Genomic DNA, 23,967 nt, shown 5'->3' with positions numbered 1-23,967 from the left:
CATCACTCTTAATGACAGTACTGTATCACGGGAGAAATAACTACTAGGAGGTACAATGACCCTGACTTCCAGTTTTGAATCTGCTGTAGAATTTGTAGTTTCAACATAGATAAAGTCCTTGACTTCTTTGTGTCTCAACTGTAATAAAGAGATACTTGGTGAATCATAAAGGTGGAACAAAAGTCAAATTTGATGCACTTACATTGCAAGAAATGCTTTTTAAGTAGCAAAGCTCCTCATAAATAGGTTTTTTCTTTTGGATAGGAGTTTTCTTTTTAACCCTAATGCTTCGAGGCAATATCAGATCATTCTGTCTGCTGACCTTCAACAGTTAATGATTGTGTCTTCTTTGATTTTAATGCTGAGAATTGTTCCCTTTACCTTTGCCAGGTGGCAAAATTATTTGCTGGACCATAAGAAACACACAGCTATTGTGAATAGCAGGACCTAGTCAGTTGTCACTTGTTTTCCCATCTATGAGGTCAACTTCTATTGAAATACCATACTTACACATTCAAATGCAGACACATAAATAAACAAATTGGATTTTGTTTTTCACCTGTTAGTGTTTCAGGAATTTTTTTCCTCCGGGCCATGTAGGAACACACTGGACACTCACTTCCTACTCCTCTTGCCTCACTTCCTCTATTAAATCTACTTAATTTCAATGTGTTGGACATGGCAGTGGCATGCTTCTTCCCATTGCATAAAGACTTTGAGTTTTTCTAAGTGTGCATTGTTAATTCTATCACTTACCTAAATTTTACACATTGAGTTATTTTCATTAAGATCTTAAACCCTTGATCTTAGTGTAAATACTGAACTCCCCCTGGGATCAGCATTAGACTTTGGCTTTGGGTTTTTCCCCTTGCACTGCCTAGTCTGTCTCTGCCTACTTCTTATTCAGACAGGAGGAGCTGGTAGGATTGGCTGGCACCAGAAAGTAGGGATGGATGGAAGTCTTTGCCTTCTGAAGGCTTCTGTCTCAGGTTAACGACATCTGCAGCTTAAGCTGGTACTTGTGACTTTTTCACTTCTCTTCCTTCATTGCAGGCCCAGCACTGCCTCACTAAGCTATACAAGCTAGATAAGATGCAATTCCGACAAACCATGAGGGACTATGTGAACAAGGACTCTCTGAATAATGTAGTGGACTTCTTGCATGCTTTGCTAGGATTTTGTATGGAGCCGGTCACTGACAGTAAGTAAAGCTGTACCTGAGTTCTAGGAGAAATCGCTGCAAGATGAAGCAGGTAGTGTTTCAGGGGCACACTAAATTTGTGGGAATAAGATTAAGAGAAAAAATACATGTGCATGTGTTTGTGTGTGTGTGTGTGTATGTGTGTATAAGAATATATAAACAAGAGAAGCTTGCATATAATCTTTGATGACAGATTTTATCCTCAGAGGATAACTCACCTCAGTGAGCAGGAATTTGCTAAAGCATGTGGCATCCTCACCTTAGCCATCTTTATCCTACCTCTCTTCATACTCCTGGTCTCAGATGACCTGCTCTTTTATAGCAACTGAGGCAGCAATCAAGAGACAGGGAACATATGTGCTAGTTCAATAAATATGAAATGAATACCTATTATGTGATAGACACAGTGCTTGGCAATTTTTTTTCACACTATAAAATAGGAAAAATAAAAAACCAAAAACGTGGTCATAGTAAACACAATAAAAATGCAATTTTGGCATACACATATACACATACATATAGACTTACTTTTTAAAAACCAAGCAAATGGATCCATACATTGATCTACAACCTATTTTATAGCTTCATGATTTTAAGAAAACTTCAATATAGAGACCTAAGTTAAAGGGCAAACTCAATGAATTCCAGTTCCACTCATAATAAACTGAATATCTCCACTACAATTTGAATACAAATGCACCAGTGAACTGAAAGTTATGCATGATGCCTGAGTTAAGTCAAATACACATTTTGGTTAAAGTCTGGGAAGAAATAATACCTTAATATAGGCTAAAATTGCTTATATCATATATAAATGATTGTTGGTTAATTTAGAATGAAGACATTTGATGGATTTAGAGGTATTTTTCCTGGTTGTATCCCAGACTTTATTATTTGATTATCACATTAAAAGACATGAAGATCTCAACTACAATCCTCACTTCATTGTTTTTCAAACTTGTAATATGCTTGGCGAAAACAGTTCTGATAACAGATTATTCCTGGTGTTCTATAAAGGAACACAGCAAAGGAAAGGGGATCAGTTGTGGGCTTTAGGTTTGGAGTCAGTTTTAAATAAGCAACCACTTTTTAAGAAATCAATCAAAATGCTTCACAAATGCAGTTGTACATGTCATAGAAGTGAATGTAAAGGAGGTTCTGATTCTTTTATTTCCAAGTTTGCATAGAGATTATTGAACCAGAAGTAGCTTGAAGGCTTAGTGCCTGGATTTTGTGCAGCCCTTCTCTATTTCCTGGGTGCTGAGTATTTCCTTGCCCCTCTCGATTTTGCGGAGCTTCATGGAAATATTGCCTTTAACTTGTGCCTTTGCCTTCCAGACAAGGCTGGGTTTGGAAATAACTTCACCACAGTGGACAACAAATCCTCCGCCCAAAACGTGGAAGGCATTATCGTCAGTGCCATGTTTAAATCCCTCATCACCCGCTGTGCCTCCACCACACACGAACTACACAGTCCTGAGAATCTGGTGAGAAGCTCTCCTCTCCTTCCCACGGAGCTGTCAGCCTCTGCTCTGAGAAAATTGCTCACATCATGGCCATGAGGAAGAGAAGTTGAAGTCTTAATGCTGAGATATCATTTCCTTGAATGTTCCCAGTAAATCACAGTGGGGCCTTATCCATGCTTGCTTCTCCTTATTCCTCCTTATCTTATTATCTCATCTGTAGATTGATGTATCTTCATTGTTCATCTCAAAGGTTGTAGTGTCTGGTGAAATTGTTGCAAGTATTTTGAGTCCTTCAAAAGAAGATGCAAGAGCACAGTTTATTGGTTCATGAAATCTAAAAGATGATATACCAAGCATTACTTAAAACCATACTTACTTTAAAAATTAATGCAAACATGCTGCTGAAATTGGTTTTGTTTTCTTTAATTGAGCCCTGTAATATTTTAGATCACATTGGATCTCCCTAAAGGAGAGTGTTAATTAAACCACTTAAGCCACTAGTAGTGTAGAGAGGAGGAGAATCAGGCTAAAAAGGTTAGTATTTGACTCCTCCCAGGGCCAGTCAAATACTGGAGGCTTCCCAGGTCTCAATTATTAGTTTACAGCTATTATTTCATATGGTGCTCTCCACTGCATGCTTGGATTTGTGCATTCTCTGTTGTTTGGAACTCTTGTTTTTGCGGGGGTCTTGCACCTTCCATAAAGGAGCTACTAAAGAGCAGAGTGAAGGGCATAGGGCCCTGATACCCACAAGCCCCAAGGATACACGCTCTTTCTATTATCCTCAAGGTTCCTGCCTTCTACATTCCTAAAAATCACAGGTATAAATTTCCCACCAGTGTTAGGTTTATAAAAGCAAAAGCTATCAAAGTGTGTGTGTGTTATTTTTTTTTAAACACCTCTGCAACCTGCTTTCCATGAACTTTCCTAAAGCAAAGAATACAGTAACTACCCTTTTAAAGAAGGAAGAGAGAGATAGGAAATGTTGGTGGTGGTGCAACGCTTAATATCTTAATAAAAATCTTGTATATGTTTTTAAAAGTTGATTTATCAATATCTGAGTTTAATTAAACTCAAAATTTTAGTTCTAATAGTATTGAATTCAGAGTCAAGTTTACACTCAAAGTGGCTACAACATACATATTATTTGATTAATGTGTCCAACAAAATTTACCACGTTTTGGTTAATCAGGCTTTGTTAGAAGTATCTAGAGAACATAAACATTTTGTCATAATCAGAAAATTTAAAGAAGCAGAGCAGGGACTGAAATCTCTAAACAAATTCTGACTACCTTTTATTTGCAGGCATCTCTTTGGATCTCTTTAAAGTTGAGAGACAAAAAGCTTATAAATCCAATGACTAAAAACATAAATTGATGTCTTTCTTATAAAACAGCCAGCCTCCTGAATATGCATCTTGCTTAGTAACCATGCTTTTTCATGCTAAGAATGACTGGCAAGGTCCTTGGTAAGGTTCCAAAGGAGCAATGCTGAGGGATATACTGTAAGTTTCAACAGTGGTAATTATCTTTCTTTATCATTCCAGTGCTTGTCTAAACCTAAGGAATTGCCTTCTCCCTCTCTTTCTATGAAAACTAATCCAACCACTGTCTTTCTTTCCCCCAAACTCTCTTCTTGTTTCCAAACAGGGATTATATTGTGACATCCGTCAGCTGGTCCAGTTCATCAAAGAAGCTCATGGTAATGTCTTCAGGAGAGTGGCTCTTAGTGCTTTGCTTGACAGTGCTGAGAAGTTAGCACCAGGGAAAAAAGTGGAAGAGAATGAACAGGAACCTAAGCCTGCAGGCAGTAAAAGGTTGGCACTGGATTTCTCTGAATAAGGGTGTTTGCTTGTGTGAGTAGAATATTGTCTTCAGTTGTACTATCCATATGCTCTGGATGTGGCAGATCTTCAATGCAGGGGTGGTAATAAGTTCTATCACTGATGTGGTTAAGCTGTGGCTTGGAAAAAGGGATGAGTTACTATTAAATATATTGCCACCTCTATGAGAATTAGAGTTCACTTGTTTCCACACTTTCATATACTTGAACTACACTTCATAAGTTTTCACTTTATGGTAAAATATCTATGTATGTTTTAGACTTTTCTACATGGCTAGAAAGGAAAAGCGATTACTGAGACTTTATCACCATATCAGTAAGTGATACTCTAAATGTGGCAAAAAACATATTGCTATGTATCCGTATGTAGTTTATCCTACTAGTAAACATACATTTGTTTTATGCCTATTGTATACTAAATACCACTTACAAAGATTAAAAGAAACTCCTAAACTTAAAATCCTGCTTTCAGTTAATGACCGTTTGCAATAATACTGGTATTGGGAAGCAATAAGGCAGAATAAGGTCATAAGTTCTATATAACAGAAACTCATGGTGACATGAGTATGTAGAATGTTATAACAGATGTTTTGCTTCATAGAAGGTCTGAAGTATTAAGAGGTAGTGTCTTGTTCTGTTGTGATTGTTGAAATGTGCCCATCTGCATAGGTCAGAGGCGGGAAGCATTGTGGATAAAGGCCAGGTGTCCTCGGCCCCTGAGGAATGTCGCAGTTTCATGTCCGGTCGCCCCTCACAGACTCCAGAGCAGTAAGTAGCATGTTATCATCCCCAATGCAGAGGTTTAGGCACTTCACACTGGAAGAAATTCTGTTTTCTAAACTGCTGTTTGATTTGTTGTTTTTTTTTTTTTTTTGGGGGGGGGGTGTTGGTTGGTTTTTCATTTCCTTTGAAACTGGCCTCGTTTCTGTCCTACTTTTTATTTCCAATGCTACTAATTTCTCCAGGCAAGGTCAAACAACCAGCCTTGTGCCTAAAGAAAGCCTCCCTAATTGCCTTTTCCATCTCGTTCCTTCCCACTTCTGACTTTCATGCACACTGCTACTGATACATCTTTTAAAATAGCATGTATATCAAGTGGGGTGACGGTGTCATCCGCTTTCATGCTTAAAATCACTTGTGATTTTTTCTTTTTAATGCATGAGTGGCTGTCAATGTGCTCAACAAAGCTTTTGCTCAGTTTTAGCTGAAATATAGGTTCTACTCCATTGCACTGAGGTCCTCCCCTAAGATTCATTCCAACATCAGCTGCTCTTCACTGTTCATAGTGGCAAAAACAAAAGCATCTTTAAATTTATGCCCCCAGGAAATGTAAGGGTTACTGTAAACATTGATTATATAGCCAACTTCTATGCAAGACACATTTGTTTTCATTTTTCTTTATTTGCCCACAATATTTTTTAAATGTACATCATTTTATATTCATCATTTTGTTTTTCTAACCCTTGTTCAGTATTAAGTAGTTGTTTTTCCAGTAATTCTACAGAATATCCTAGGTATTATGGTATCCTTTCTCCATAGTCAAGTAAATCAAAGGTAAGAAACAAATAACCACCTAATAAGAATTTAGTAATCCCTAAAGAGCAAATAAAATCTTCAAGTACCAAAGTCTGCACAGTTGTTGTAGTACTTCAAAATTGGACTGCCCCTATTGGTAGATAAACGTAAGGAGAAGGTAGATCAAATTCACAGGTCCAGGGACCATGTGAATTATTGCTTACCATTGTCACTCCAGAACCAAGATGGAGCTTGGCCCAAGAGAGGCATTTAATATATATTTTAAGAATGAATGATTCAATTGATCAATAAAAGGGCAAAATTCATCATATGATCATTAAGATTTTGACCTCTTAATTTCCTTTCTCAAAATTAAGTTTTATTTTCTCTTTTAAGAAAACCCTTAAGGACGTGGTAAAAGTCCAAATATAAACTCTGTCAGGGGGAAAAAATGAATATGAATGAGATGTTCCATGGATGAATATCTAGTTTATAAACCTTATCCATAGAAAATCTGCCCCAAAGCCGACAGAAGATTTTTGTCCCCAAATAACACCCCTAACTATTGAGCTAAACTAATCAATGAGAATGATCTAAAAGGTAAATTGGATTTTAAAAATAAAACCATCTACATTTAGATGTGATTACAGTTTTTAGATTCCAAAATATTCTTTTTGTTCCGCGTTCCTTTGTAAATACCACCCAATTTCTCAGCATTTAAAACATGTCTGTTCTCTCTTCTTGAATGAAGACACATGTTTTAATATGCCTCTACATAAACATTTCACTTTGGGGAAATGTCATAAAATGTTAAGTGTGGAATTTGTCTGTGACTCAAGGTGGCCCGGGAGTGAACATGCCAGACTTCCTTTGTTTAGCTGGGGAAAAGGTGAGCACTTACTCTGGATGATCCTGACTCCTCTGTTTCTCTTTTTTTACCAATCCTTCTTGACCTGACTCATCTTCTTCTTTCTTAAATAATAGTCTCATTAACTGATTAGTACAGAAAGTGGATTTTATGTGCCTATTTTTCTCTGAACAAAGCTGATGTAGCAATTTCTTGAGAAGGTTGACAAATGACAGCCTCCCTGGATGTTCTCCCACTCAGACCACGTAGTGACACACTCATCGTTGTACCCTCATCCTCCCAAAATACAACAGTAGCCAAGAGATCCAATTCTAGAAAACCAGTTTAAATGCATACCATATTTGATAAACAGATTATAAGAGTTTAGAATAAGAATTTAAAAGTATTTAGTATGCTGATGACATTTGGAAAGATAAAAATCTGAATTTTCATGTAAATAGCTCCAGAAAATGAATGCTTTACAATATCGTCAAAGTTGAGTTCAATCTGGGACTCAGCCTCAAAGCTTATAAGCAAATAATTATTAAAACCCCATAAATAAATTTCATCGTGTTATTAGAATTTTTCTATAACCTTTTCTTTCTGAACTACTAAAGTAATACATGCTGCTCATGATGACAGATGTGGAAAACACAAAAAAGCATCAAGAAAAAGTAGTTTAAGGTTTGGGGTTGTGGCTCAGAGGTAGAGCGCTTGCCTTGCATACATGAGGCACTGGGTTCAATCCTTAGCACCACATAAAATAAAATATTGTGTCCACCTATAACTAAAAAATAAATATTAAAAAAAGAAAAAAATAACTTAAAATCAAAATACCACCAACTAAAGATAACAAAATTTTTGGTATATTATATTGGGTATGTTTTTGCGTGTGCTTACACACAAACTCGTACCCAGATGTATATTATCCTGTTATTTTTTCTATTTACAGTTTTATGCTTTTAGTTATCAGTTATGATATATTAATTTTTAAATCAAGCACTTTGTGGTTATAATAATTAGAAAAACAATCTTTGGAGAAAATAAAAAAATTTAGTTAATTTGTTAAGGAATTCTGTGTAAGAATAACTTTAATGATAATGAGTGCATTGTCCTAGTTTTTTAAATTCAAACTCATAATTTCACATTATGAAGGTGTTTTCATGGATAAGCCATTCAGTAACTGCCTTTGAACTTCACAAGGTATCACATACATTGCCCATAGCAGTAATCTTCTAAATTAAGATTTTAATGACTAAAGAGAATATCACAATATGGAAGTCTCATAATTTATTCAACTGTTTCTCTTTTTTTTTTTTTTAAAGAGAGAGAGAGAGAGGGAGAATTTTTTAACATTTATTTATTTAGTTAGTTTTCGGCGGACACACATCTTTGTTTGTATGTGGTGCTGAGGATCGAACCCGGGCCTCACGCATGCCAGGAGAATGCGCTACCGCTTGAGCCACATCCCCATCCCTCAACTGTTTCTCTACAGTTAATCATTTATATTGTTTCCACTTTTTAAATGTTGACCAATAGTGTATCTTCAGCTAAGTGTGCTGTTCCATTATTTCCTTGGGATTACTTCCTGGAAACTGAATTTCTCTGTCAAAGGTGTGGATATAGGTTTTGAAAAGCATATTACCAAGTTATCTTCCAGAAATATGTAGCCATTCTTACCTTACCACTGGCAGTATATGATAGTAACCATAACTTTCTATCCCCTACCCCTATTCTATGCCAATTTGGTAAGTGAAAATAGAAATTTCATTTCAGCTGGAATTATTATTATTATTATTATTATTATTATTATTATTATTATTATTATTCCTCCTGAGATTAAACTCTGCATATTATTGGCCACTTGCCCTAATCAAAAATCTCCTTGCAGATGTCCTACTGAGTTGGACTTATTTTTTACTTTTAAACTCCACCTATGTCTTTTTGATTTGTTGATAGTAGGATGATGTATCTCCTGGATAAGGTGATCACACTTTCTTCATTTGTTCACTCAATCATATAAATATATTTTGTGACTTCAACTAGTGTCAGGTGTAAGGATTGGGGAGTGAGGAACCGTACTGCAGAAGCCCCAGGAAGTTTAAAAAGCTAAATGTTTACTGACATGTTAAGTGCTTCTTCTATTATGACTCACACTGCAGGTGAATACCTGCAACAATATTTAGTCTTTTTTATTAAGGTTAGAAGAAAATGACCACCTCCACCTGATAGCTGAGACATGACTGTTTCCAAGAAGAGCTAGGAGTCAACCTTGGGCTTCCTCCCATTCTGACTCCCACTCTTTCCACACCCAGCCAGTCAAAGATCTTTCTGCATAATTTGCCTAAATATCATCAGCAAGAGGTTGAAAGTAATTTAGGAGAATTTCACATGCGCTGTCAGGCATTTAACCCTATCCTCTGCTTGCTTACAGCGATGAACAAATGCAAGGGGGCAACCTGGGGCGGAAAGATTTCTGGCGCAAGATGTTCAAATCCCAGAGTGCAGCAAGTGACACCAGCAGCCAGTCTGAGCAGGACACCTCGGAATGCACCACTGCCCACTCAGGGAACACCTCCGACAGGCGCGCCCGCTCACGGTCCCGCAGAATTTCCCTCCGGAAGAAGCTTAAACTCCCCATAGGTAAAAGTATGTCTGTATTTACTTATGGATTCTCTTTTTATCTACCATGTCATCAAATCAACTTACCATCAAAACAGAGCAGTGCATGGTGGGGTACAGAAAAGGAAAAGTGTCAGCTCCCAAGGCCCAGGCTTATTGCTTCATCCACTCATTCATCAAATCACTCTTAGGTTTCTGCAGTTATTTTTCAAGTCCCTACTATGTGCCTATACTGTATGCAAACACTATTTGGGGTATCAGCGATTAGACAGTAAGCAAAACACACATTCCTCTGACTGCTGAACTTGCTACCAGACAAGAGCCACTGTCATTAAAGCAGATAATGATTCAATTATGAATTTTGTGAAGAAAATATACGTGGCACTATGAAAGCTTGTAGCAATGAGACCTGACCTAAATGAAGAGAGGAGGCAGGAGTCAGGGAAGACTTCCTAGAGGCAGTGACATCAAGATCTATAGAGTACTTAAAGAAGAAGTGATAGTATGTACAAAAATAATAGGATGAAGGGAATTGAGAAACCGAAACAATGCAATGGGACCAGGGAACATGGCACCTTGCAGGTTAGGTTGGCTCTTCATCCTGGAGTCTGGATAACCCAAGTGGGTTGTTGAGCAAGAGAGTAACACAAGCATATAAACATTTTCTAAAAGATCACAGCATGGAAATCATCCTGGAGGGAACATTAGAAGAGACCAGATGGAGAGCTGCCTAGTAGTCTAGGTATAAGTAAATGGACACTTGGGCTGGGTGACTACTTTAAGTGGACAGAGAGAAATGGGCAGATGGGAGAGGTATTTAGGAGGTAAAATGAATAGGCCTTAAAGAGAGATGTGAAATTTGTCAGGGACAAGTGGATGGATTATGATTTCATTCACTGGAGAGGACCAGGTTCTTTTTGTCCTGGTCTTGCCTGCTTATGTAATTTTATAGTCCAATACTGAACATTTTGATTCAAAGCACACACACTGGAAACAACTTGTTTTGCTTCTATTTATATCAAAGCCATGTAACTTTCATTGCTTGTTGAGCACATGCTGGCATTTCTGCTTAATCCATTTGAGAGCGAATGCTATAACAGTCTATTTTTTTTTAATTATTAAATAGGAAACTGGCTGAAACGATCCTCCCTCTCGGGCCTGGCAGATGGTGTGGAGGACCTCCTGGACATCAGCTCTGTGGACCGCCTGTCTTTCATCAGGCAAAGCTCCAAGGTAAACAGGACATTACTTGTGTAAGTGAAAATCGGAGTCACAAAATGATAGAAAAATGTCAGTGCTAAGAAATGCTAAACACCTGGAGGGGCCAAATGAGGAAGAGTTAAGGGACTATTGAATAAATTTTGGAAATTTTAATGAGCAATGAAAAATTTAAATGTTTAGGTAGTAGACTATTCTAGGAAGAGAAAAAAGGGAAAGTGCAGCAAAAATTATATAAATGATAATGCAGATATAGAGATGTAGATAGGCATCATTTCCCAGCTGTTTTAAATTTAAACAAATGTGACATTTTTGGTGTCCCAAGTTCATTTCCAGGGAGGCAGTAATTCAATAGTGATTCCTTGCACTTATCAAATACATACACATGCATATGCACATCATTCATTCCTCTTACACTACCTTTAGGAGGATCTTGACTATTCTCTCTGTTGCAGAAGATAGTCAGGGTGCCTTTTCTCACTAGGTGTTTCTTCCTACTACTGTTACACATTATAGTAGCTTTTGATTTGGAATGACTCTCAGCGAAATTAATTTTTAGGAGAGTCTTCCCTGTGGATTATTCATGTCCAAGAAACCTGTATACCTGCTTGTCAGTATATGATGAGTTACCTTTCCTTATTTACCAATCATTTGCTTACATTCTTTCTTTTTTAAATCTCACTAAAACTTGTTTCTCCTATTTAGTGTCTTAGAAGTAATATATTGAAATTATAAAAAGAATATAGCAAGATTACAGAACATTGAGGAAATGCATTTACATTTCTTATTTTATACTATTTTTGCTAAGAAAAAAAAATGGCCAAATATTTGAGAGTCTGGATGGCCCACAGCTTTCTTTCTAGGCTCAAAATTTTGAGGGCTCAGATTATAGACAAGATCAAGAACAGACTTTAATGCTTAGAAAAAGAAATGCATTACATATTCATTAGAGTGAACTCTTTAAATTTATTTAAAAATTTGAAGTATTTTATTTCACTATTTTTCACTTAGGTCTGATTTTCAACTCTGGTGGTGTTTGTAAAAGATGAATTTGTGTTACTGTTCATGAATTTGAATTTTCACTTCATCAGAATTTAATTCTAAGAGTATCTGAGGTGTTTACTAGGTTATTTTCAAGATGCCTGAATTCTCAGCTTTCTATCTCTGACCTGGATCTCCCTTTTACAAGCAGTTTCGGTGATATCTTTTTTGGTATATAGCAATAAACAATAGTGACAAAACTAGACATGGAAGTCAGAGAAGGAAGCAATCTTCATATTCTAAACAACCAATGTTTAAAATCAAGGATTAGTTTAACCCAGAAATTTGCCAATGAATTTGGTTGTTGGACTACTTTCCTTTTCTTCTCAGGTCAAATTCACCAGTGCTGTAAAGCTTTCAGAAAGTGGGCCAGGAAGTGGAATGGAAAATGGAAGAGAAGAGGAGGATAATTTCTTCAAACGTCTTGGTAAATGTCATGCAGCCTAAGAAATCCATTCAGCTTTCATCACATAGAACAAAAAATTTGTTTAAATAAAATGGTTCATTTTCTTTTCAATTTTAACTTCTGAAATTCTTTATTTGAAATTTTTTTTAAATGGTCTTTTTCTATTACCAATGGCTTTTCATTCATTTGCTTCTTTTACATGTATTTTACCACTATGTGTAGCTTCTCTATCAATTTGGTTGAAAAGACATTTATAGAAGCCTTGCTACATTCCTCAGTCCCTGTGGGCACTGAGTTTGTGAAGAATAAGACAGAGATTCTTCTGTGCTCTATTCCTTATTAAAATCTTAGAGTTAGAGAACTTTTATCGTCACACTACTTACGTGGGAATCCTGCTCATTACATCCATGACAGGTGGCCAGCCACCCTCTGCACACTTCCACTGAGGAGGAATTTATAACTTAACAAGGCAACCTGTTCAGAGCTAAACAACTTTAATTGTTAGGAAAATTTTCCTTACCATCTGAAAATGTATTCATCCTTAAACTTGATTCCTATGACTAGTAATAATGTACATATCTGAAACACAGTTTCTTTCTGCCTGTTTGGAAAGCAAAAGAGTAATATCTGAGATTCCTAACTAGCATAATTTATGTGCTTTTGACTGGCCAAGGAAAATAGCTTATACATCACTGCTTCTTGTCTATGATCCCTTTCTTGTTAAAAATTTTTTTAAAAAAAGATATTCTGTGAGATAATTTCTTTGGACTCTCCTAGTACAAGTAACTCCAGCTGTTTTAAATGAACCAAAACAACGTTATCTGCTAATCTAAGAACATTGTATTTTTCAACAATCTTATCCATGTGAACATCTTTCCCTCTGAGTCTGCCCTCCCTCCCTTCCTTCCTCCTCCCTTCTTTCCTTCCTTCCTTCCAAATCTAGGCATATAAACAATCCCTATGCATCCATTTGAGATGTATTGTCCTTTTCTCATTCATTATTTTAACCACATAATTTCTTTGTTTTGTTTTTTTTTAAACCATTAAAGAAAACAAAGGTCAAACATTCTTATCCTTAATTTAAATGTGGTACTTGAAATTCATTTAGTTGAGATAAATTGCCAATAGAATTTTCTTTTTTATTTTAAATTTATTCTAATTATATCCCTCACAGGTGGCCAGCCACCCTTTGCACACTTCCACTGAGGGGGAGCTTATAACTTAACAAGGCAACCTGTTTCAGATTTACGTATTGGACTCTCGTAGTACAAGTAACTCCAGTTTCTTTCTGTAACTCTCAGTTTCTTTCTGCCTGTCTAGAAAGCAAAAGAGTAATATCTGAAACAGGTTGCCTTGTTATTTTTTTCAACAAATAAAAAAGTCTGGTGAACATTTGCTAGAATTGAGATGACATTCAGAGAGCTTCTTTTGACTTCATATTCACTAAAATTATTTAAGAGATCAAATTGCCTATGTTTGTGGGAAGATATTTGGTTGATTAGAGCAACTGGTTTTGTTTTGTTTTGCTTTGTTTCCACACAAACAACAAATTCATTGCACATCTTCTATGTTCTCAGCTCTGCCATCACCTTCATGGGGGAAATGCTGCTTATTACAGGAAGGACCATTTAAAACATACCAAGCGCTCTTATCAGTATTAGAGATGCTCAGCAGCAAAGTGATCAGACCCTACAATTCAAATAGTTAGGTAAACTCTGGATTTTCAGATGCCATGCATCATTGATTCCCAAAAGTCAGGATGAACTGAAACTAAGTATTTAAGGGGTACAGAGAAGGGAGGAGGAGTGGGAGAAAGGTTTTTGAGGCCATCTCTGAAGCTCTTTTTAAATCTGTGATGCATTCTCTTTTATTCCTTTGCAATGGCACAACTCCTATAGGTTGCCATAGTTTTGATGACCATCTTTCTCCCAACCAAGATGGTGGAAAAAGCAAAAATGTGGTGAATCTTGGAGCAATCCGACAAGGCATGAGACGCTTCCAGTTTCTGTTAAACTGCTGTGAGCCAGGGACAATACCTGATGCATCCATCCTGGCAGCTGCTTTGGATCTAGTAAGTTGTTGGAAGATTTTGTTCACCCTCATTCCAATTAATACCGTTACTGGAGGTAAACCTGAGTTGCCAAACCCAGTGCTTAATTGTGGGGGTTTTGTTTTTATTTTGCTTTTCGCCTCAGAATTAATGACAAGAAGAAGAAAGGTAGTGAGGTGAGAGAAGAAAACAAAGAAGGAAATAATCACAATAAACATGTTCTGGGAAGCAGAATGTATCATAAAACAATTAAAAATTCTGTGAGGGATCTAAGTCAGAATACCTGAGTTAAAATTGCTCTGAACATTTGTAAAATGAGAGTAAAAGTAATAGTAGAACTATATTTACCTCCTGGGGCTGAAGCAAAGGTTAAATGAGAAGTTAGATGGAAGATCCTCTTCACAATGCCTGAAATATGATAACTACAGTAAAGTAGATTATTATTATATTATTTGTCTTGTGTGTTGTTTTTTATATGAGTATTTTAAACTCTCTAAGGCTTGGTTTTGTTACCTATCAATTAGAAAACATAAAGCAAAGATTACTTAAAATGAATTGTAGAACACTTTGAATAGTGTAAAGTATTTGTGTTAGTTAGGTTTTCATCACTGTAACCAAAATACTCGACAAAAACAACTTAAAGGAAGAGAAGCTTTTATTTTGGCTCACAGTCTCAGAGGTTCAGTCCATGGTCAGCCAATTCCATTGCTCTAGGCCTGAGATGAGATGGAGCATTGTGGCTGAAGGGTATAGAGAAAGAAAACTGTGCACCTCAGAAAGCAAGAGGAAAGGCCTGCAGGGAAGATGCACCCTTTCAGGATACAACCCCAGTGACCCACCTCTTCCAGCCACTCCTTTAAATCATGCATGATGTGTTTCTAAAGGAGCAGATGAAAATAAACAAATGGAAAAATTCACAAGGACAATTAAATATTGGAAAAAATGATATTAATAACCTGTTCCCTGAAAATACTGAAAGTCAGTAAAGTATGCCTCATCTTACTTATACTAAAGAAATTCCTTGTCAATTTATGATTTGGAAAAGTAAGATGATAATAATGCTTATTAAGTATTCATAAATCCCTATTCTATAACTGTCAGATTTGCAATGGTTATAAAGTATTAATAAGGGTATAAAATAGCAGAGAGCACAACACAGTGTTGGCAGTAGTGTGAGCACAGGATTTGATCAAGGAACAGAAGAGGCCTTAGTCTTATAGGGTGGGGAGGGTAGAGCAATGACACTGAATGGAGCTCTCTCTGGCCCCTCCCTGAGTAGACAGTCATTCTGAACTGTATGTCATTGCAGGGATGGGGCAGTTTTCTACATATCAAATATACCAAATGATAGAGATAGTAGGCTTTAAAAGTCTGTAGTCAATTGTTATATCAAGATACTCATGATATAATAATTAACTCAACAGCTGTCTTTTGTACTAGGCATGGTGCTAAGTTGTTCATGATAATGCAACAAAACCCAGATGGAGAGCTTCACTTTATTTTTCATATTTCCCATTGAAGATTATATTTGTAAAAGGCTCTATTTTCCGATCTTCATAGTGCACAACATTCCAAGGTTGATACACATGAATGACCAATATTTATTATATGTTTCCTATATTTCCAGAAGAAAAAGAAAAAAATTGAAGGTCAGAAAGACCAACCAATAGTCCAAGGTTACAAAGCCATTAAAGATAGAGTCCGACTGGAACCTAGGTCTGTCTTCATAGGCCCGTAGTTTGCATTCTACCATGCTGACTCTTGCTAAAATATTATGAGAGATCACTTTAAAACATTCAAAAATAATAAACCCCATATTTTATACCCACTAGTTTGAATGTGGTTAAGAATATAAAGCTGACAGAAGCTAGTTGAACAGTTGTTAAATACACAATAACAATGGTGTATTGCCACTTTACAGACAGTTTAAGCTGAAATGCTCCAAAGATACTATCATATCTCTCTTTGTCTTTATCCTGCAGTCATAGCTACTTTTGGAAAATTTTAAGACAAACAAGGCATCAAATTTCTCAGGCAACTGTCTAATAAGATTAAGGGAAAATATTACAACAAATCATTTTATTTCAACTTGTTGAAAAACTGAGTGAAAAACAACCATACCAATTGGAAAATCATGAGATAATAGTATTTGACAACTGTTCATCAAATAAGCACCTGATGAGATTTGACAGATTGCCCTTCACTCACTGGAAAGGTCTAGGCCTTCCAAAGATCTTGAGCTGAAATCTGCACATAAATATATTATGCAGTGTTAGGGACTCTACCAAGCAGATCTTTTCATTAACATGTTCTCCACATGAGAGAATAAAAGCTCTGAAAGTTAAGGTGAATTTGCTCAAGGTCATATGTTAGTTAATGCTAAAACTGGGATTAGAGAAAAACCCTCTGATTCCATTCAGGGCTCTGGGCAACACCACATGCATATTTAATTAAATCAGAATGAGTTTCTCTAGATACAATGAAAATACCCTTAAATGTATAAGACCTCCTGTAACAAAGAAAATGGTGAATGATTTTTAATGGTTCAAAAAAACAATTGATTCTTTATATATGATATCCCTTATCATGTACAAATACATTGTGAATTCATAATAGGAAAATATAAGAGATTTTCAATTTTAAAGATTTTCACACAACACATTCATTCTCTAAATCAGTGATTCTTAACATTTGGAGACATAGATTCTTTTAGAATTGGATGAAAGTTATGGATATTCCCCTGAGAAAAGCACACTTAGAGACAAAATTTAGCATATGGTATCAGAAAATTCATAGATGCCCGCCCCAAAATCATCCACAAAACAAAAACATGTTAAGAACTTCTCCTCAATAAATGCATTATCACTGGCAAAAAAGAGACTCTTTCATCCAGTAATTGGAATTACTTTGTTAACATTCCCTAGTGATGTAAAAACAGAAGGAAGCCTTTCATAATCCCTTCATACAGGGGAAGCTTTCAGGGCTTATATAAGATATCTGGGTCCAGAAGAAACATAAGACCTGTAACAAAGAGAACAACACACTTAAGAGATTTGAAAAATAATCCCAGTAGAACGAATTAATACTGGATTCTGAATAGAGATTATTTTAAAGTGAACATTAAGGAATAGCTTGATAATCAAACCTTTGGGTGTTGGGATTTCTTTCCCTCTCATCAAAACAATTCCATATCTATCTGGCTTCCAACTGGGATACTCTTTATTTTCCAAAGAGTTTTTTTTACAGGAGTTTCCAGGCACACTGTATTCCTGCTAGAGCATGACTTCTGCCATTTGATTAAACTGGAAACCACAGAAAACTTAAAATTTATTTTAATTCACCAAAACATGACTGTGACTAGTTGCTAGACCTCTAGATTCTCCTTATCCCTTTCCTGTGGAACCTACTCTGGTCCTGTTTGATCTCATCAAACTCATAAATCTCATGGTAAGAAACAAACTACAGAGAATTTTGATGGTTATAAGCAGTGTCTCCTGAGCTTCAAGGTATTTTCTGATCCCTGTAGATGTTCACTGATGGAAAGAAAATTTCAAGTACCTTGGAAATTATGAGCGCTTGGCCATCAAACTGGATTTGTTGGGAGCATATGTGCAGAGGGCCAAAGCAGTTGTGGCTCATAGGAGTTCCTTTCACACCTGAGAGTCTTTGATCCTAGGTTAAGGCCAAGCAGTAAACATAGTTCAGAGGTCAAAATTCTGAAGGTCAGAATCAATCAAAGTTTAAAGAAGCTCCACTCTCAGGCAATAAGAGAAAACTCGATAGAATTGGCTATTTGAATAAAAGGTGTAGGTGATGATGATGGTAGTGATGGTGGTGATGATGGTGGCAGTTGGTGGAGGCAGTGTTAGAGGTTAATAATAGTAACATTTTCACTGTACTTGACAATTTATAAAAAAAATTTCATGTTCATTATCTTATTTATTGGCATGAAAGCAAAAAGATCAAGTTAGGATATGATTATTAAGTGAGGGAACACTTGGGATTGGTTTCCCAGCTATGAAAAAGTGAAGAAAGTAAGGTCACTGGTAAATTCTGACAAGCAAGCAAGAGAAAGGAAAATGTAGCCATATGTCCTATGTGCTTGAATCAAAGTTCATTTGTTCAGCTGTGACACTATACCTTGGACCTATTGATCTGAATTAGAAATTCCTCAGGGTTATTTTAAGTTTCATAAAATTCTTCTGCTAAAATGTATTCTTACTTTTGTTTCCTCTCTTTGATTTCTCCTAATATCTAGTCCCTCTGCTTCCTGTCTTTCAGGAATGCCTCAGTTTCTGAGTATGCTTTAGGTTTCCCAGTATATTTATAGTTGTACTCATATATGTGTAATATAGATTAATACGATGTAGAAATATATATAGATGTACACATAGAAAACATATATAGATACGCAGATTAGGGTATAGATGCAGATGTGTAGATAAATAGATAATATAGAAATAGTTACTATTCTGCTAGTTCATCAAATAGAATTTAAGTGAGGAAGGAAACACCAAATGCGTCCTGTTAATCATCAGAGTCCCGTCCAACTTATCTCCCACCTCTCTTTTGTTAATTTTGTCTTGTCACTCTTATTTTTAAGTGTAGCTTAAATACAATTTTTGCATTATGACCTAATTTTTTGTTTGAATACTTTTATAGTTTTATTTCCTTAATCATATAATTAAAATGTGATTTTTAAAAGATTGCAGTGTTCTTCAGAATTTAAAAATTAGTAGATGAAAGGAGTACTGAAAACTTCAGTGCTTAAAGTTTGACCAATCTGAATGGTTTTGTTTGTTTTAAATAATTATTTTATTGTTATTGATATGATTACTAAGTTTAAGGATAATTGGTTTAATATTAAGTCCAACACAGCTCTTCCTCATAGTCTTTCTCAGTAGTATGAATTATCAGTTGCAAATATTAAGGCATTTTTTTAAAAAAAAGATATAGATGCTTTTAAAAGGTCTAATTTCACCTCTAGGCTTATATAATCTATAAGTACAAAAATACAAGAAAAAGTAAACAGTTCAAATGAAAGGAACTTCTGTTTTCTGTATATTTAAGTATTCTGTCCTTATGTATCCATTTGAATTTGTAACACATACAGTTATTTCTAGTTTTTGGTAATTTCTTGTCATGAGTAATACTAATAATAATTTCAATTTGCTTAGTAGCAATTACATGAGTATGAAAATGTCAATAATTATACAAGGAAAATATAAAAAAATAGAACTCCTTATTTTCTTTTATTTTTTAGTTTTGGGTGGACACAACATCTTTATTTTTATGTGGTGCTGAGGATCGAACCCAGAGCCCCGCGCATGCCAGGCGCGCACGTTACCGCTTGAGCCCTAGAACTCCTTATTTTCTTAACGTCCCTGCATTTCCTTACTAATGATAAACCCTTACCTCCCAGAATACACTGCTCTTTGGAACTTTGTTTTAACCTTTTCTGTGTATTTTACTACATGAGTATGTGTCCAAAGACTATATTATTTTGTTTTGCTTTGTTTATCCTGATTTTGAAATTCATTTATATGAAGTCATACAATTATTTTTTGTTCAGCATTGATCTTATTGAGACAGTGAGTATTAGTATATTATTTTTTACTAATGAATAGTATTTGTTTGAACATATCACAATTTACATATCCATTCTGTTAGAGATATTTTTATTTTTTCACAAATTGTCCATTTTCAATACCTCCATAAATTTTGCACTTGGGCCTTAATTCATGATAGTTTTCTAAATACACATATAAGTGAAATTATTGATTCATAATTTTTGCTCTATGATCCCAAAGTAATTGCAGCAATTCCATGCAGGTGCCAACAGTGTAATTGAAGTTCATGTTTCTCTGTTTTATTGTTGACATTTATATTGTTCAGCATTTTTATTTTACCAATCTAGTGGATTAAAGTAAGAAACTTTAGTTTATATTTCAATCTGAAGTTTGAGGCATCTTTTCCTGGGTATGCTTACCATTACTGTTTTCACTTTTAAGGAAGAGTCCATTTATGTCTTTAGTTCCTTCTTTCAAAGGAGAATTATTTGTCATTTGTTGTTAGTTTTAAGAATATGGATAAATGTCAATTCTAATTCATTTTTTGCTCTTTACATGGTTTCATCTTCCAGTTTGTGGCTTTTCTTGTTTGTTCTTTGTGGAACATTTTAATCAAGAGAAGATTTTTTAATTTAAGATATTTTAATTCATTCAAATTTTCCTTTATGGGAATTCCAAAGTAATAAAGTATTCCTATGTTCCTCTAAAAATTTTAAAATTTATCTTTTACACTGAAGTCTTTAACTGTAATGTATTATATAAATGGTATGAGGTAGGAATTCATTTTTTTTTCTTTTTCATATGGAAAAACAATTACTCTAGCACAATACATTGACTAGTTTATGTATTCTTCTCTGATGTGCAGTACCCTCTTAATCTTATGATAAGTTTTCATACAAGTATGGGTGTGGTTCCAGGTTTTGTTCTATTACATTCCACATCTACTCTGAATATCTATTTTATACTTAGAACTTTAAAGATAACAATGTAAGCTATTCTTGGCTCTTCGTTTTTCCATGTTAATTTTATAATTAGCTTGTCAGATTCTATAAAATAATTCTTAAATTTGTTCTCAGAATTGCATGGAGTCTACAGATAATTTTTTAAAGGAGTTATATACACATTTAACTAAATGCAGTCTAAAATTAATGAATTTTTCTACTCTTCTCTCAAAAACTAGGAGAGTTCTAACTCCAACTGTTTTTAAGTTTTAGTTCTATCTTATTTTTGTCATTCATACATTAGATATTATTTTATTGATTTGTAGTAAAATAATTCCAAAAATTTAATATACATTTTGTTTACTATTTCTCCTTGCTTGCCAGATGTTCTCTGTAAGACCAATTTCCTTCCAAAGTATACCTATTAGAACAGTCTTTAGTGATCAATTGTAACTCTCTCAGCTACAGTTATCTGACGTGTCTTGATTTTGATCCCAACTTGAAGATCTTTTTGCTTGAATTGTATTTATAGACTGACAAAGATACTATTCTTTTCTGGCTTAATTACCATTCCTTTATAGGTCATCTACTTACCCTGCCCTAGTAATCTTTAAGATCTTTTTCTTATTGCTCATATTTTACAGTTTCACTGTAATGTTTCTAGCATTTTTAAAATGTGTGGTTCATTAGACTTCTAAATCATCTATTTGGTGTATTATGTGTATTATCTTCTAGAAATTGAAAATATATGATAGATCTTAATTTCTTCCATTTTTGATACCTTCTCTTTCATATTTTCTTCTGTCTCTATACTACTATCCTGGGTAATTTCCTCAGATATCTCTTCCACTTCACTTTTTCTCTTCTCAACCGTGTCTGATCCCATGTTTCCAAGGGCAATGTGCCCACCAGGCAGTATTTAGCAATGTCTGGAGGAATTTTGGGCTCTCATAACCTGTATATGGCTACTGCCATCTAGTGTGTAGATGCCAAAGGCTCTGATAAACATCTCATAAAACATAATATACCACCCACACAAAATAATGATCTGACCCAAATGATCAATAGTATTGATGTTAGAAAAACCTGATCTAATTTGTGTTTTAGTCTCTCTGTTGAGTTTTAAATTCCAAGTACAGTACATTTTTTTATTTGTTAAAATTCTGTTTTATTTTTGTTTTAAAGTTAACTTTGGTCAACTTTGATCATCTTAATTCCTTCAGCATATTTTTGATATTCACATTAATCTTTAAATGTACTTAACACATGCAGATTCCAATCACTGCAGTCTTTATAAATTTGACTTTGCATAGTTTGTCTCCTGACTCTTGTTCATAGTGGATTGTTTTCTTTTGTCTTGTTAATATGAGGTTGCTCCTTGGAATTTTATCTGTGGGAATTCCTTATTGTCTGTATTAAGAGCAGTATTAGTCAATGGACCAGCAACAACAGCATTACCTGTAAGCCTGTTAGAAATGCAATTTTTCAGGTCCTGCAACAGATTTACTGGATCAGAATCTGTGCAGATGGGGCCAAGGAATCTCTTTTATTCATCTTCCCAAGTGACTTCACCATCATTTTTAAATATTGGTCAGGGGGCAGGTGGAGGAGGATGGAAGTAGTGCCTGTTCTTGCTTCAAACTTGTATGAGAATGTGAGATTTTGATTAGAAGTTTTCCATAAAAGACTTTTCCCTTCTTTTTTCGCCTCCTCTGTCTCTCCCTCTCTTATGCTCTATTCAGAGTCAAACTTAGTTAGGTAAGCCAGCTTCTGTGGAGGGGTATATTTTTTCTCATCCATCCTCTGAGAGGGCTCCCACCTGAGGTTGTAGCTTTGCACAGGAATTTCTGACCTCACCTCCCACATGTTTGGGCCTAGATATTTAGCTTGTGGCCCATTAAACACCCATGCTCTTGTCTCTGTGTGGTCAACAGAAACCCTTAGGACAAAATATCTATTCTAGCTCATTTCCACCCCCACCCCAGAATTGCACTTTCTTGTACTTTTTATTCTTCAAAGTTCTTGTACATCGCTTTAGAAACAAAGCAAAAATCAAAATAAAGAATTTTTTGAATATTTTATTTAGTATTTTTAAAGTGTTTTAAACCAAAAGAAGTTCATCTTTGCACCTAATCTATTATATTTTCAGAAATAGAAGACCTCATTTCGTTTTTAAAATATTCAAAATATTACCATGATTCTGAGTAGGTGTTAAAATGACTAGCCATCCAGATCATGGGCTAAACAATAATGCCTGCCTCCCGTCTGCCCATAGCTGCTGTAGAAATGAACAGGGACAGGGCAGTCCCTTGGCTTATGTGCCTGTTAGTTAATGATCTTAGTCAAGCAGAGAATTCAATACAAGCCAAGTAATAAATACTGACTCAGAAGCACATGCCCTCTAGCAAAGAAGGTCCCGATACATACTGAGACCCACAATAACGGCTTATTCCCATTGGCTTTAAATAAACAGATATCTTGTACCAGCTAGTCCTTTTTATTTTATTGTAAGGCAGTAAAAAAATATGTAATTCCCCAGGGATGACCATAAAATATTTAGTCCTTAAAAACAGTTAGTTCCTGTCCAGTGTTATATGAGTTTTCAGGATCAGTCAAGGTTTCTTCTCACATAATAAGCTTAGATATAGTCCCTCAGGGAAAGGAATGCATTGCAATTATAACCTTCAATTAACCATCATATCTTGCTAACAATATTTTCTAGGTCCCCAGGCAAAAGAAAGCACAGCTGCTTAGATTAGTATCCCAATTCTCTGCTTCGCTTTCATAAAGGAAACATTCAACATACATAACAATCTTATAAAATTCATGGGGAAATGGCAAAGGAAGTCAAAGAAAGTAGATGGATGCTCAAAGTGTTTTAGTTGCAGAATATTAGAGAAATACAGACTGCATTAACGACATTCTCATGAATTCTTGTAATTTTCTAGACAACTGTGACCATTGCAGAGAAGACCTTACATAAGATGGGGTAAACCATATGAAACTGCTGGTGTTTGACTACTTTTGTCCTTTGTATTTGGAAATTCCATATGGTTCAACCTAATATCTTTGTCTTCCTAGTTTATTCTTGCCTTTCTATAAACTATGACATTATGATGGAATGGAAAGGAAGCAATTCTGTCTCATTAATTAGTGCCTAAAAAGGTGATATAGGCAGACAAGTAGAGAAAGAGACATTTTTATATACCTATTTTTCTTTTAGGACCACCGGCACATTTTTTGTAACA

General features: G+C 35.3%; 1 protein-coding gene across 5 annotated transcripts in view; it reads left to right on the top strand.

Annotated features, from left to right (window-relative positions):
- Unc80 (unc-80 subunit of NALCN channel complex) overlaps positions 1-23,967 on the top strand; it is a 184,429-nt gene that overhangs the window by 43,599 nt on the left and 116,863 nt on the right. For 3 of the 5 annotated variants that reach the window (XM_076866004.2, XM_076866003.2, XM_076866000.2), the window contains exons 15-22: positions 1,054-1,201; positions 2,540-2,688; positions 4,317-4,483; positions 5,179-5,277; positions 9,306-9,520; positions 10,620-10,726; positions 12,083-12,179; positions 14,057-14,229. In XM_076866004.2, the coding sequence (XP_076722119.2) occupies positions 1,054-1,201; positions 2,540-2,688; positions 4,317-4,483; positions 5,179-5,277; positions 9,306-9,520; positions 10,620-10,726; positions 12,083-12,179; positions 14,057-14,229 (1,155 nt within the window). The remainder of the gene's footprint in view (positions 1-1,053; positions 1,202-2,539; positions 2,689-4,316; positions 4,484-5,178; positions 5,278-9,305; positions 9,521-10,619; positions 10,727-12,082; positions 12,180-14,056; positions 14,230-23,967) is intronic. The other 2 variants (XM_076866002.2, XM_076866001.2) reach the window with 1 other exon arrangement.

This window comes from Callospermophilus lateralis, chromosome 9, assembly GCF_048772815.1.
Source record: "Callospermophilus lateralis isolate mCalLat2 chromosome 9, mCalLat2.hap1, whole genome shotgun sequence".
In the NCBI taxonomy this organism is placed as follows: Eukaryota; Metazoa; Chordata; class Mammalia; order Rodentia; family Sciuridae; genus Callospermophilus; species Callospermophilus lateralis.
Note: the sequence above shows the minus strand (reverse complement) of the source record. Positions and strands in the feature narration are given on the sequence as shown.